Here is a 13,986-nt window from a genome sequence, read left to right as displayed (position 1 = left end):
TAGCTCTGGTAACAAAGTAGCCGTGATGAGCAAAGTGTCAGAAAACTCACCACCGTAATTACTGTGTGCTAAAACGTTGCAGAAAATACTTTGCCATGTTGTAATTTGTTTGGTCCAGTATGAATCTGTATTGGTCGGTTGCGTTTGAGCTCTGTTGCAGTGTAAAGTTTTCATCATTACATTCTACCCACTGCCTTGCCACTCACAATGATGTGAAGCAGTGGGGTCAATGTTTTGGTCTTCATAAGTATCTATTTCAGTGCGGTTATTTAGCTGTTACTTTTCTTATTCTGAGTGATATGTATATTGACATTTGTATAATAGAACTGTTGAGTTCAGACATCAAATATTCTACCACAGAATTGGAAGATATTAGAAAAAAATCTGGGAAGGAGAGAAGAGCATTTAGGGCCACATGTACGAACTTCAGGTTTTGCGACTCGCAATTTGCGAGTCGCAAAACCTGATGTACAACAGTGTCAATTACACTGTTTGCGATTCCCAGTGGGAATGGCCGCCCTCACAGGGATGGTGGCCTGCTGGAGGCAGCAGACCACCATGTCTGTGACTGCTTTTAAATAAAGCAGTTTTTTTTGGTTTTTTTAATGCTGCCCGTTTTCCTTAAAGGAAAACGAGATGCATTTCAAAATCAAAAATGAAAAGCTTTCCTTTCATTTTTTCAGAGCAGGCAGTGGTCCGTGGGACCACTGCCTGCTCTGAAAAAATATTTTTGCTGCCATTCACAAAGGGGAAGGGGTCCAATAGGGACCTCTTCCCATTTGCGAATCGGTTAGGACCAGTTTTAAACAGGTGCTAACTGCGATTGTTTTGCGACTGCATGCTCGGTCACAAAACAATCATACATACCATCTGGATTCGGTATTAAGAAGGGACGCCCTTGTCACTCCCCTTCCTAATACTGAATCGCAAAACCCAAATAGCATATTTCAAGTCGCAAACGGCCCAATTATCCGTTTGCAACTTTGGAAAATAGTTCGTACGTCTGGCCCTTAACGTCTTAAGACATCCAGATAAAAAACAAAAACTGGGGAAAAAAAGATGGCTGAGTAGCTGCGTAGAGTTGTGTACACGGTTCCATCAGCCCAACAGGTACTGCCATCCCCTTACCCATCCCATCATTTTCCTACTATCAACATTAAGGCAAGGAAAATGAAAGCAGAGCTTCATGCGCCATCTTGTTACCATGTAAAAAGCAACAAATCAATTGCAGAAACAGTTCTGCATGTTTTCTAGTATAGAGTGTGTTCTCGGAGATGAGAGGTTACTTGAGGCTCTATCATTATTTGATCAATAACATTTCTAAGGATACTAACAATAAGGTTGATTTTGCGATGCCTTGTTAATTCGAGATGTTCACTTGTTCACTCTGAACTGATCTAAGACATCCAACATTTACTCATAATCTGCCTAGCTATCTAGGAGATGTTAGTAATGGTTGATCAAATGGATCTGGGTCGCTGTCAGACCAATATCACTGAGAAAAATAATCCTGTCACTGGCCACTAAGCCATCAGTCTGTGATTCATCGTTAGCATAGGTCATAGCGTATTAATTAGAAGGATCCACAACTTGGGGGAGGCTCCCGCTTCGAGGGTATTGAAATTCAGCATAGATCTGGAGGTTAAACATGAAGCCACAAATGCCCAGAGGTGTGTGTGATTTTTTTTTTCTATGGTTGTGCTTCTTCATAGGTCCTTTTGGTGAAAGAGACGACCACCAGGTCTTCATCCAGAAGGTTGTCCCAGATACGAATAAGGTCTTTGTGAGACTGTCTTCGACTGGTAAAAGGTATGTCTGACAATCCAGTTTCATGATGTTTAGAGATTGATGCTTTTGGTTGATATATAGAAAAGCAGATGTATTACAACTGTTTTCTTGTTTAAATGCTCATTCTGATGTTTGTGTGCCCTCGTGGCACTCTGACTATTCATGGTTGTACAGTTTGCATCACAGACCAGAGTCTGATTTAGCATGTGATGATGTATTAATAGTGTTGATTTCTGGTCATTTTCTCAGATGAGTGGCTAAATCTTATTTATCTGGCAAAGGACCTTGACATCAGGCTTTGTACCTACCATGTTTTGCCAGATTTGGGTAGGTAAGCCAAATTATGCGGAATTTTGCATATGGAATAGCCACACCTTAGGGCTTGTGAGGTAGGTAGCCTTCGGCAGAATCCAATGAAGTAGATCATGCATATCCTCTGTGCTCCAGTTGTATTGGCAAGTCTTGCAGTAGAGGAGGAATACTCCAACGTGCTTTTATAAAGCCATGTTTTTACATCTACAATGGTGTTATGAAACCTTCACTTAAGCCGATCTCGCAACTGAACTATGGATTCCTTTTCAAAAGGGGATTTGAAATAGCAAAGTATTTGCTGTATTTGCTTTTGTATTTAAGTTGGGAAGAATATCTGAATGTCAGGAAGTTACTCTCCTGATCATCTTGTGAAGCTGGACAAAACAAAGTTCGCTCCTCACAAAGTGAAAGTTATTATGTCTTGGTGTTTCCTGATCCTTCCAGGCCCTCGTGGTTCACATAATCCTTTGTTTCCCGCTGTTTCCTTTTCATCAACAGCCTGGACCTAAAGTCTTGCCGCATTTATTTTTTCTCAGTTTATTTTTAACTCCCATCAGTCTTGCTTGACACTTTTCTACTAGAAAATGAAATCTATTTTCTTCTTCTATGCAACAAAATGTTGCATTGAAATTATTCTTGGTCACTCACTGATTTGTTTTCTTCTTGGTGATCATCTCGATCACATTCAACACAATACAAAACAATAACGCCTGGAGGTGGCCTACTCTACTGAACTTCCATAAATATGTTACCTTAGTGTACTGCTGTGTCTGGTGACCTTCCCGCCCGAGTGCTGGAGATGCCTCTTAGGGGTGGTGCACGCTTGCACAAGGTTTCTACACATATTCGTGCCTCCATAGTGAAGCTGTCGAGTCTTGGGTGTTCGCAGGCGAGTGAAAGAGGGCAGCTCATTCAGAGAGCTTGAGAATACCTCTATATACCTATACGTGTGTTTGTGTGGAAAAAGGTGCCAGAAAGAAGTATGTCTATTTTTATTAGTCTGAGACTTAGTCTGGATAGTGATTTAAAAACAAGAAGGTAATCATTCAGATTGGCATTCCCAAGTCCACCTCAGTCCCATGCAGGCTAAGTCCTTGGAAATAGATGGGGTTGTGATGGATGATGCATTCTGGGAGGAATAGGGAAGGGGTGACAACCTACATACATCACCTGAGTCACTCAGTTGTTTTTTGCCTCCTCCTAATTCTCTTATCTGTTTGGCACAGAGGGAAATGATATGAGTGATTAAGTTGAGCACAGAGTAAAGAATGCCTTTCAAAACAAAAAATAAGTGTAAACGGCCATTAAAAACTCATTTAGCGGTCCAGACAGAATTTCCCTGTTCTTGGCTCCACTTTGAACGGCTTGAGTACTTACATTGAAATAAACTCATAAATGGATACGTTGGAGGCTTGCGGCTGGAAAGCATCACTTTCTGGTTTCAGCTAAGTGTATAAGACTCACTCTAACCACATTTCCCTGCTGTGAGAGCAGACAATGTAGGTACTCACCAATGGCAGAGTGGACAGTATCAGACTCAGGCATTGATGTGCATCAGTTCGAGCAGCAAGCTTGTATGATATCCATTCAGCAGCATCAAAAAATCCCAATCCATTGAGGCTGCCAGTGGAGCGCTCTATGAAGTCCACCCAGAAGCAATAGAAGGACCACCTGTTGGAAGAAATGTTAAACCACAGAGGGGCTACTGAAGTCCTGCCATGAGCAAAAAAGGGCTTCACAGAAGGAATTTGGAAGCGAGAGGCAGTAGTTCTGGCTCTAGGGCCTGAAACAGGGAAATCGCCCTCAATCTGTCTGTCCTGTACCTAGGCTGTATGCCCTGGGAGGAGAGGTTATGTAATGGGGAAAGGTGCTGGGAGTTCACTGATGAGAAAGCGTATGGCTTACTGCAGGGAGCCAATTTTAAGAGTCTCAGGCACTTTCCCAGGCACTTCAAGTGGGATGAGTCACCCCACGTATTGGCTGGTCAATCAATCAGGCAAAAAAATGTATTAAGCGCGCTACTCACCCGAAAGGGTCTCAAGGCGCTGTGTGGTTGGGGGGGGGGGGAGAGGCTGTTTACTGCTCAAAAAGCCATGTCTTGAGCTGCTTTCTGAAAGTCAGGAGGTCCTGGGTCTTGCGTAGGTTGGTGGGGAGGGCGTTCCAGGTCTTGGAGGTGAGGTAGGAGAAGGATAAAGGGTAACCAGCGAATATTACACCACCTTATGCTTGTGCTCATTCTCATCTGTTGGGCCATTCCCTTTGTAATAGTTCCTTATTTACTTTTACTTCTTAGGTTATGGCCAAAGTGTTTTAGGATACACACCAAATACATATTGTGGTACATTTTAGTTAGCCCACTCCTCCCGTTGTTCTTTCCTAAGCACTGTGTAGTATTTCATCTTGCTGTGTGCTACTTCTATGTTTTTGGTGGATTGCAAGTCTTGGTTTTGTGTTATTTATGTGGGAAGAGGGTGCCCGTGCGCTCTGGTGTGAAGGTTTCTCACATTGCAGTGTAGTACTATACTGTCTCTTTCTTGCGCTTCTATCGCTCTGACTGAAAAAGTTATCTAACTCATTTGAACATTTTGCTAAATTAATATAGTGTGTGTGTTTTTCTGTTTCGGGGTGTGTGATTTTTTTGGAAGTTGAACTTTTATATGAAGACCGGACATTTGTCGCCTTTGCAAAACTTCAACTGCGTGCAAAATTCTTTGCAAAACATTTATATTGCAGCAACATTCTTCAAAAAACTTTTGCAGGTTATTTCACTTGCTTACTTCTTTTTGTATGATTTTTTTTTTTGCACACTTTTTTTTTTTTATGTTGGAAGTTGGGGAAATTCCATTACCTTTTAGAGGCCTGGTTATCCAGACTCTTTTTCTCAAAATCCGCGGCTGGGGCACCTGTTTGCTGGCTCGCCATGTCCCTTTCCTTAGCTTCCAGTTTCACTTGTTGCTTGTCGCCATTTTACGGCTTCGTGGTCACACGTCCACCTGTTTCCCAGGTCTTCTTAATTGCCACTGTCTGGACCACTTCCAGTCGCAGCCTTGAGATAAGAAATTGTAATGCGGTTTCATAACCCCTACAAGCGGTCTTTTTTGATTTCCACTGTTGTTTCCCCTACACTAAGACATGCAGATTTCGTGTTCCTTGTTTCTCTGTAGCGTCTCTTTCTTTATGGGTAATTCAGAGTCCCCGATTGATTTCAAAGATGGCTATCTCAGGGCTAGCCGTTTATATTGTCGGCGATTGCATGGTTATCCATTGCAATCTCTGCGCCCTGCACGCCCCCGTGGCATTTATTAAGGCACTTGACCGACGGTGGACGGGACAGTTGTCAGATTGCTTGGGTTCGCTCCACCTCCTCCCCTTCCATTCGGGACAATCACTCGTTTTTTTGTTTTGTTTCTGTTGTTGTTTTAAGATGCCTGCCATGAAAGCGCTTAATTATCTTGTGCGTCACACGCCGGGATTTCATGCCTGCTCGAACGTGCCAACCGTTGGCCACAGCCTATTATGGTTGTTAGCGTGATGGCCGAAAAGTGCCAACTGCGGCTACAGCGAGACTTCATTTTGCCCCCTGTGATGTAGGGATGGGTGGCTCGTCCTCCGGGGAATTCATTCATACATCTACGAGACAGCCAGCCTAATTTGCAGGTGATTGTTATTTTTTTGCCTTACAGCACAGCAGTGCGTCCCGACCAAAGTACCTGCCTTCTGACTACAGCAACAAGCTGGTCCGCGAGCAGTGTGTAATATCGCGTTTTTTTCCAATTAACGAATCGTAGAACGAGAACAAGATGTTTGAAACGTATTGACACCAAGCCTCTAACGGTGTATGCTGTGTACGCTCCTGCAACTTGATTCATTGTTTCATGTGGCGCCCTCACATCAACTCGGAGCACTAAATTAAAGACTTCAGTAGGCCAACTCCCAAAAACGTGCTGCGCTTATTACGACAACCGGTGATGCATGTATGCCGGCCACAAAATTAACTTTCTCACGTAAGCGACCCCACCCCATCAGTGACGCGTGCTTTATAAGCAAGGCGCCTAATAATGTTTGCATAGTTTTTTTTTTTTTTATATACAGTGTTGAGTGGCCCATTTGATGCCTTATTTTATGTATGTTTTTTGTGTGTGGTACCCGTGCAGTGAATGTTTGTGATGACACATTAAAGCGTGGGATATATTGTATGTGGGTAAAACTTGAATTAGCTTAATTTCTTCTTAGTCCCACAACCATTTTTTGCTTGTTTTAGTTGACTCAAGCGGGAGATCTGGTGTGTTATCAGGATAATGATTTGTAGGCTTGGCAATGCTGATTGTATTTCATCGAAATGAGTGAGGGGAACAAGATCTACCGTATACTCATGACATGCTTTGCTTTCTTGTGAAACTATTGATGATTCCTGTCGCATTCTCGACAATAGGTCTTACTGTTTTTTTTTTTTTTTTTTAATATCCGAAAGTAACTTAAGCCTTGAGCTGAGCGTCACAAGTTTGCTTTGTAATTCCAAGGCACCCAGTAGTGCCCTTTTCAATATTCTGGACTGCTTTGCATCACATTTCCAATAAGAGTGATTGAAAAGAGTTTTTGCTTGTTATCTTTATGTGGACCAAAATAGCATAGGTTTTCGTCTTTTGTATCTTGCCAGTTTCCATTTTCTTCTTCTCCATAGTTGGGTGGTTCCTAAAGCCCAGTGATGTGACCCACAGCACCGGCTACTGCACAAAAGCGGTAACAAACGTGTTCCAAATTTCTAACCACAATCAATATAATCCCATCTACCAAGCATCACTTCATTACAGACTGCACAACGCACACCATGCAAAGACCCACAATGTTGAAATCTCCGGTCATTGTTTGCAGCAACCTAGACTTCTAATGAAACTTGGTTTATCCCAACTCTCTAGCCGTAAATTGTGCTGTGCTTCAGCAAGATTACTCCATTATCTAAGCCAACTGGTCATGTAAATTGTCAGGCAGATTTGTGTGCTCTACAATGGCTCACACCGCAGAGCTTCATGGAAGACTCCATCGTGGAACACCCTCAAGCACCTTTTCAACATTCATGAAGCTGCAGCTTTTGTGCCTGCTTCAGGCTGCTTTTATTGCAGAATACCTCAAATACCCCATACATTCCTTTTAGGTAACTTCTACCTTAACTAAAGCAACCCTTCCAGTCATCACTCTGCTCTCTGACCCAATCCACAACTTTGCCAATTTATAATAGCTTTCTAAACTGGTCCAGTGACATACTTTTACTCCCCTCCTTCGACTTTGAATGTGTCTTATGTTATTGTCATTAAGTGCTTCCGGATCCTAGTTCAGCCTTATAAACGCAACCTTTTTAATGCCTCCTAGAAAAAATGGCAAAACATTTCACAGAACCAAACCCTATACCCCAATAGTTGAGCCAAGGTGTTGAACTGCAATATAAAGAACAACAGTTCATATTGTTTCTCTTCTAGTCAGATTCATTTAAAAAAAAAAAAAGTCAACCTGTGTCAAAGCCAATTTCTTCAACATAAATGAATTCATAGATACCTTTCTGAATGAAAAAACTCTATTCTTCTCAGTTGGGATCACAGTAAACAATAGTGAATGAAGATGATGCTTATATATATATATATATATATATATATATATATACCTCTTGATCCTACTATCAGTATACCATCCCATTTGATGTTTTCTACCCTTTCGATGTGATTTGTCTACAGGGCAACCCCTAAGAAGATGCTAACACTCTGCCACTGGCATCAAGTCCCCCTGCACCCTAATTCAGCTCTATAAACACAACATGTTCAGTGTCTCACAGAAAACATGGCCTCCCTCATCAAACTGTACATTGAGTTCATGTTGTTTCTCACTTAGAATGATTTCCCTTCAAATTGAACAATTTACAGAGCTGGGTTCCCCTAAACATCACTGCAAGATTGCAAATATCTGCATTTGAATGAAGAATACATATACAAAGCTAACATAATCCAACCAAAAGTTACCTGTACAAACTCTGCAAATGACCAGACTTGCATCTTCATAAATAAATGGCTGTTTTGGCACCAGCATCAATTTATCAATTTTTGACGCTCACTGGACCTCAGATTCTTTACAATGTGTTATTGTTTTAGCTGTATTGAAATTAGCACCCACGGCATATGAAACTGGAAGCAAAATACATATATCTTGAAAAACCCATATTAGCAGTTTTTATCAATTCTTAATTCTATAGATGACATACATTATCATCAAAACTACAAGTGTTGCAGTCCTCCTCCGTAAATGCATCTAGCCCCTGAATCTATTAGCGTATCAAACTCCTCCCTTATGCGTCACTCCCTCTCACTGCTCGGTTTATAAAAGAATAGGTACTGAGGCCTCTCTAAGAAGGCCAGCCGTGACCTTGTCGAAGGTTGTCGCTGTCCACTCCTAATTTATTTTTTCTTATATTGCAGGATATCCTGATAGTTCCGTACTGTAGTAGGTCTTTGAAAATAGTCTTGAATCTCAGAAATACTTTCACTACTGTTCTTTGAATTACCCATTAATCTGGTTTCAGAATGCATTATATCTTAAAAGTTGGGGGTGCAAAGTGCTACTGTGAGTAAAAACTATACAAAATTGCACAATGCAAAATTATGAGAAATTTTGTAGGATGCAAAATTCAGGAATTTCCTCACATTTTCACAGTTTGATCTTCTCCTCTGGCTCTGTCATAAATCTAATCTGATCACTGCATGTATTCTTTGAAGTGTACTTCATAGACCCATTAGGGCTTTGCAAATAGTTTGCAATGTTACCACGCAATTTGTAAAGATACTTTCTTTAGTTCACCGTGTTAGCAACGACACATAAATCTAACAGCTGCTGACAGTATCCAAAAAGCTAGTTTTTCAGATTCTGTTCCTAATGTCACTTTACTTACAGTTCACATCCTCTTGCGGGGTGCAAGGAGAATTTTAATACCTGAAAGCGATGATCACTTCGTCTCAGTTCTGAAATTATGGACAAATAACCAGAGCTGCCAAGAGATCAATGTAATGGAGCACTTTGTTGAATTGTATCAGACTAGTTATTGTCTCCAGTAGCAACAGTGTCTCGCGGCTTTTTGTTGACCTACGCCTCACCTAACTAGTCTTTCTCTTCTTTATTTGTTGTCCAGTTGGCGTGAATATTCCAATTTTCTACGTATTCCACTTTCTTCCAATCAGGAACTTTGTGTCATGACATTCAATATGAAGTAAACTTGCATAACCTAGCATTGCATAATCACATCTCGTATAAGTGATAATGGCTTTCTTTTGAAATCACTATTAATAAAGACATCATTCCACATGGATGTAAATTCACCGAAATGCCAGGGTAGGGGAAGTGACATCATACGCTCTTTGACCCCCACTTTCAATCGCACACAAATACTTACATATGTACACAAATTCACACACCCACTCTCTCTCACATACACACTCTCACCCACAAGCACTCACACAACATACGTTTAAAAGCATTTTTTACTTACCTCAGGTGCCACGGAAAGGGATGTTCCAGCTAATTGTACTCCATAAGGGCGAGCTGCCCCTGTGTTCCTGGCACTAAATTTGCCACCTCTGAGGCCAGGGGTCGCAAAGGCAGTGCCAGGGGTAGCAAAGAGCAAGCAAGAGGTCTGAATAACGTCCATGTCATGCCATGCAGCTTACAAAATGGCGATGTACAACGGTGACTATGGCTGGTGTCTCGGCCATTGTTGTTTATAAGCTGTGGGTATGTGCTTCAGATTCCTGATTTTCAGTTCTTCTTCCTGCTCGTGGTTATTGCGTCTTAGCGGCCATGTTTGCGGATCTGCTGTTGCAGCCTATGTCTGTTTTTAACTTGAAGAAATGTCATTCCACCCAGCAAAGTCATGTCTGAAGGCCTGTTGTTGCGATCTCTGTCTCCTCTTTCACGTCAGGAGAGTCCATTTTGCCCAGTACACCAAGGTCTAAGAATCTGCTGTGGCGACCTGTGCCTGTTATTTGAATGAAGGAGTCACTTCCACCCAATACCCCACAGTTGACAGGATGCGAGACCATTGCCAAAGCTCACACGACACACCTCAGAGATGCTTCGCGATGAGAGTGTTAAGCTAACGCCAGGGTGGCAGAAGGAGCAGCAGGGACCTAAGAGGTTAAGTGTTAAAAAACAAAAATTGATGCGCATTCTTAAAAAGAGTCCCTTCTAGCAGCTGAGCGGAGTGGCCGCTAAATTTTCCCAGTTTATTTTGCATGACAAATATCAATTTTGTTGACACAGAATACCAAAACATTTTTTGGGGGGCAATGTAAGTTCTTTACGAAGTGGGTGAGGGCCTAAGAAATACCCATTGGCTTTCGCGCACAGTGTGAGCATGGACGTCAATTCACCAGAATGCCAGGAGGTGCATTGATAGTTTTGGCGTTTTTTATGTTTTTGTTGCATATGCTTGCTTAATAGATGTCGAGCTGGCTAAGGATATATTTATTACCTTCGTCAATGTCAGGTTAACATTTTTATTTTTGGCGCCTTTCTCCCTCTTATGCATGACTTATTGCTAGAATTATCGATAGATTATCTCTTAGTGGGTGAACGACGAAGAGTTGTCTTCGCACACTGCCTCTGCTGCTCAGTTTCTAGGAAACTTGTGGCACCATTAAGACCTGCGGGCATGATGGTGATTTCACTACGATTACGGCCCAAGACATTCTAACCCTGCTGCGAGGCCCTTATCAGTGTTCGAAAGTAGGTGGAGGAACAGCGCCCTCCTGTGGCCTCTTGGGCATCTTCTTCAATTCAAGAGGACTCTTTCTAACACTAAAGGAAAAACAATTTCTCCATGGAAAAAAATGGAAACCCGACAGCCCCGAGGCATGAGCTATCTATGTTGCACAGGCTGCTGCTCTCTGAATGAGGCGCTCAGTGGAGAACCTACCGTAGCTATCACTAAAATGAACAGATCGTAGCTTCGCAGTGTGCGCCGTCTGCTTCCGGGTCGTCCCCAAACTGATTATTGTGTCCATTAGTCGTCGTTTTCTGTACAAAAGGTGTGTGCATATCTATCACCTCCAGGAGAGGTCATTTTTAACCGCCACGGCACGCGCATCCACCCCTAGTATGGCAGCTCGTACGCTGCCTCGGATGAATAAATAACTCGGATAAAAATGAGCAAATCCCCATCTATCAGTGTATGCAAGCCCTTGTCTCCCCATCTTTTTTTTTTTTTTTAATAACTTGTTTTCAGCGTTAACACACCCCAGAGAGGTTATACGGAAGTACTAAGGCCTTATGTTTAAATGGATTTGTTGCTGGTGAACATCAGTCTTACGTTTCTTATATAACTGAGTTCCTGTCTCATGTGCTTATCACTTTTGTAAACTGTCTTATCAGCGGTGATTACCAAAGGCGATATTGTACATTTTCTGATTTAGCGGAAGTGTTTGCCAGAGGCAATGAATATATTTTACATGGTGTGTAGAGCCCTGTGTTGCATTTCCACAGGACTGCTTTTAAAATGGGACGCTATTCTTCAGCTCCATTATATTTGTTTTATCCACCTGGGAAGAATGAAAGGCTGGGGCTAGCTAGCCTCTATGCGGACCTGTAATCTCCAGTGGATTTCACATCTTTCACATGGCCTGCAGAGCCATGTTGCCAGATTGTTAAAAATATCAGTACACAAGTATTTGAAGAGGAGCTCAAAAATTGTGGGTGGAAGCCTGCAGTCAATTGTTTAGCTGGAACACCCCAACCAAGGAGGTGCTAATTTTGAACTTCAGTTGGATAATATCACTGTCCATTAATTCATACACTCAGTTTAAATGGCGTGCATAAGATTATCAGTTATTCCTCTTTACTTGATATCCCGAATATAATCAGCCAACCTTTTGCCAATGTTCTTTTCCCACGGACAGCTTACAAACATAGGTAATATATACCCACTGCGGCATTATTCCAAAACTTAGGACACCTACCATCCCTCTGGCTCTTGAGTTCGCAAGCCTCCCCATAATCGACCCCCTGAAGGGTGAAAAGTTTTTTTTTTTTTTTTTCTTTTCCAGGAGATGGTGTCACCATATCAATAAGAATGTTAAAAGCTACTTTCTAAATGTCGCCTTGCTCCTGCGTAGGCAAGCTGAAGATCCATGTTCTACCCAACGGGTTTCGTGCCTCTTCTGTGGCTTCAATTGGTTTCAAGGAACACCGTGTCACATCCCGCATCATAGGTGAAATATCTTGGAGATCCAACTGCATTTGAGTTTTTCCCCCTTAAACGTATCAATTTGTTTCAAACTCCTCCAGCGGCTGGTTATATTTAAATTTCGAGATCCCGCAGTTTGCTATCCCGAACAGTGAGTCCCAAGACATGAGCTCATTTCTTTCTCAGAGTTTGCGCAGATAGTTACGTGGCAGAGAATTTTAAGGCCCATTTGATAGTTCTAATTCATGTGGACTTCCTTTAAATACTGCCAATTGATGTTAAAACCAGAGTGCTAGAAGGACTTAAAAAAAAAAAAGAGTATCGTTTTTTATGTTTTTCAAACTAAATCTACCAAGCAGGATTTCTTGTGGTTTGCCATATCAGTGAGGGGTTCCTTAAACATGCCGCTGGTGTTTATTTGATTCTGAAGCAAATTTGCTTTCAGGAATCCTATCGTGACAAACATTTTCCGGCTTCCAATTCATTGAATTTTTCCCGATGCACGGCGTTCTCTTATGTTCTCAAAATGAACATGAAGAATTTCACGTCTTGATGAATTTGGTGCGTCTAACCAATATTTCGCCTAATTCATTTTGGAAAAGTGTGTAATTTATTTATTATTCTTCAGTCAGTAGGCAGAAACGAAGCCCAGCTACTAGTTGGCATACAAAGTAAAACATGCTTACAAATGAAACAACTTACTAGCAATTTTAAAATAATGCATTTCCCCTTTATACATTAAAACGAATGTGGTAGAGCCAACACTACAAGTGTATCTTATTCTGATTTTAGAATAAAAAAATAATAATCTTCCGTTCATGCACGAGCCCACTAAAGCTTGACATGATGCAAACTGTTACCAGGAGCTGGTTCCACATTTAAACCCAGCCTCTCACTGCCATTTTCTCTCCGAATGTGATGTTGGTCCACTTAAGGAGATGACATTTGGAATCCCTTGCAGAATGTTGTCTGAGCTTTTGTGAACCAGCAGCACCCAGAAAACCAGGGCTATCCCTCCTTTTGTTTTTTCTGTGGTGGATCCTGAGTGACCATCCTTTGAGCTGCCCTCAAACAGTAAAAGGTGTCACCACACCTCCGTGATCCTAGCACTATGCGGTAAAATGAGGGGGCACAGCAGAATCTTTATCCTTTATATTATTTTTTATTGAGGTGGAGGCTGCGTACTCTGACTCTGGAACAACCCGCTACCTGCTGACGCTCTCATACTTCCTTGTCGGTGTCCTAAGATATCTCCCTGTGTTTTTTTATTTTCTTTATTATTATTAATAGCATGGGTTGATTTCCTAGTCCTCCTTAACTTTCCACACTTATCTCCAGCCCTACCGCCTTTTCTCTGTATCTGCTTAACTTTTTTTATTTCTTGTTGTCCTCTGTTCCTCTTTCCTTATCTTTAGTTCGATGTAGAAATTTAGAAAAAGACTACAGTACCTCGTATACTTTATTTGTAACGTAATTTCTTTTTTTCTTTAAAAAAATTCTCTCATTTTTCTTTCTTTATTTTGCCCTTCAGTTCTACGATGCACATTTCCTAAATGTTGAAACTTTTTGCATTTTAATAACTTTAATTTTTTTAGTCTCGACCCATCACTCGGGTTTTCATTGAGCTGTCATTAACTCAATTTGATTTTCATCTGGAGTGATTTTATTCA

General features: G+C 41.5%; 1 protein-coding gene across 2 annotated transcripts in view; it reads left to right on the top strand.

Annotated features, from left to right (window-relative positions):
* The window catches only part of SHKBP1 (SH3KBP1 binding protein 1), a 220,937-nt gene that overhangs the window by 179,111 nt on the left and 27,840 nt on the right, over positions 1–13,986 (top strand). For both annotated transcript variants that reach the window (XM_069207207.1, XM_069207208.1), the window contains one exon: positions 1,713–1,809. In XM_069207207.1, the coding sequence (XP_069063308.1) occupies positions 1,713–1,809 (97 nt within the window). The remainder of the gene's footprint in view (positions 1–1,712; positions 1,810–13,986) is intronic.

This window comes from Pleurodeles waltl, chromosome 9 (assembly GCF_031143425.1).
Source record: "Pleurodeles waltl isolate 20211129_DDA chromosome 9, aPleWal1.hap1.20221129, whole genome shotgun sequence".
Lineage (NCBI taxonomy): Eukaryota > Metazoa > Chordata > Amphibia > Caudata > Salamandridae > Pleurodeles > Pleurodeles waltl.
The sequence above is the reverse complement of the archived record's forward strand: the minus strand, read 5'-3'. Positions and strand labels throughout refer to the sequence as shown.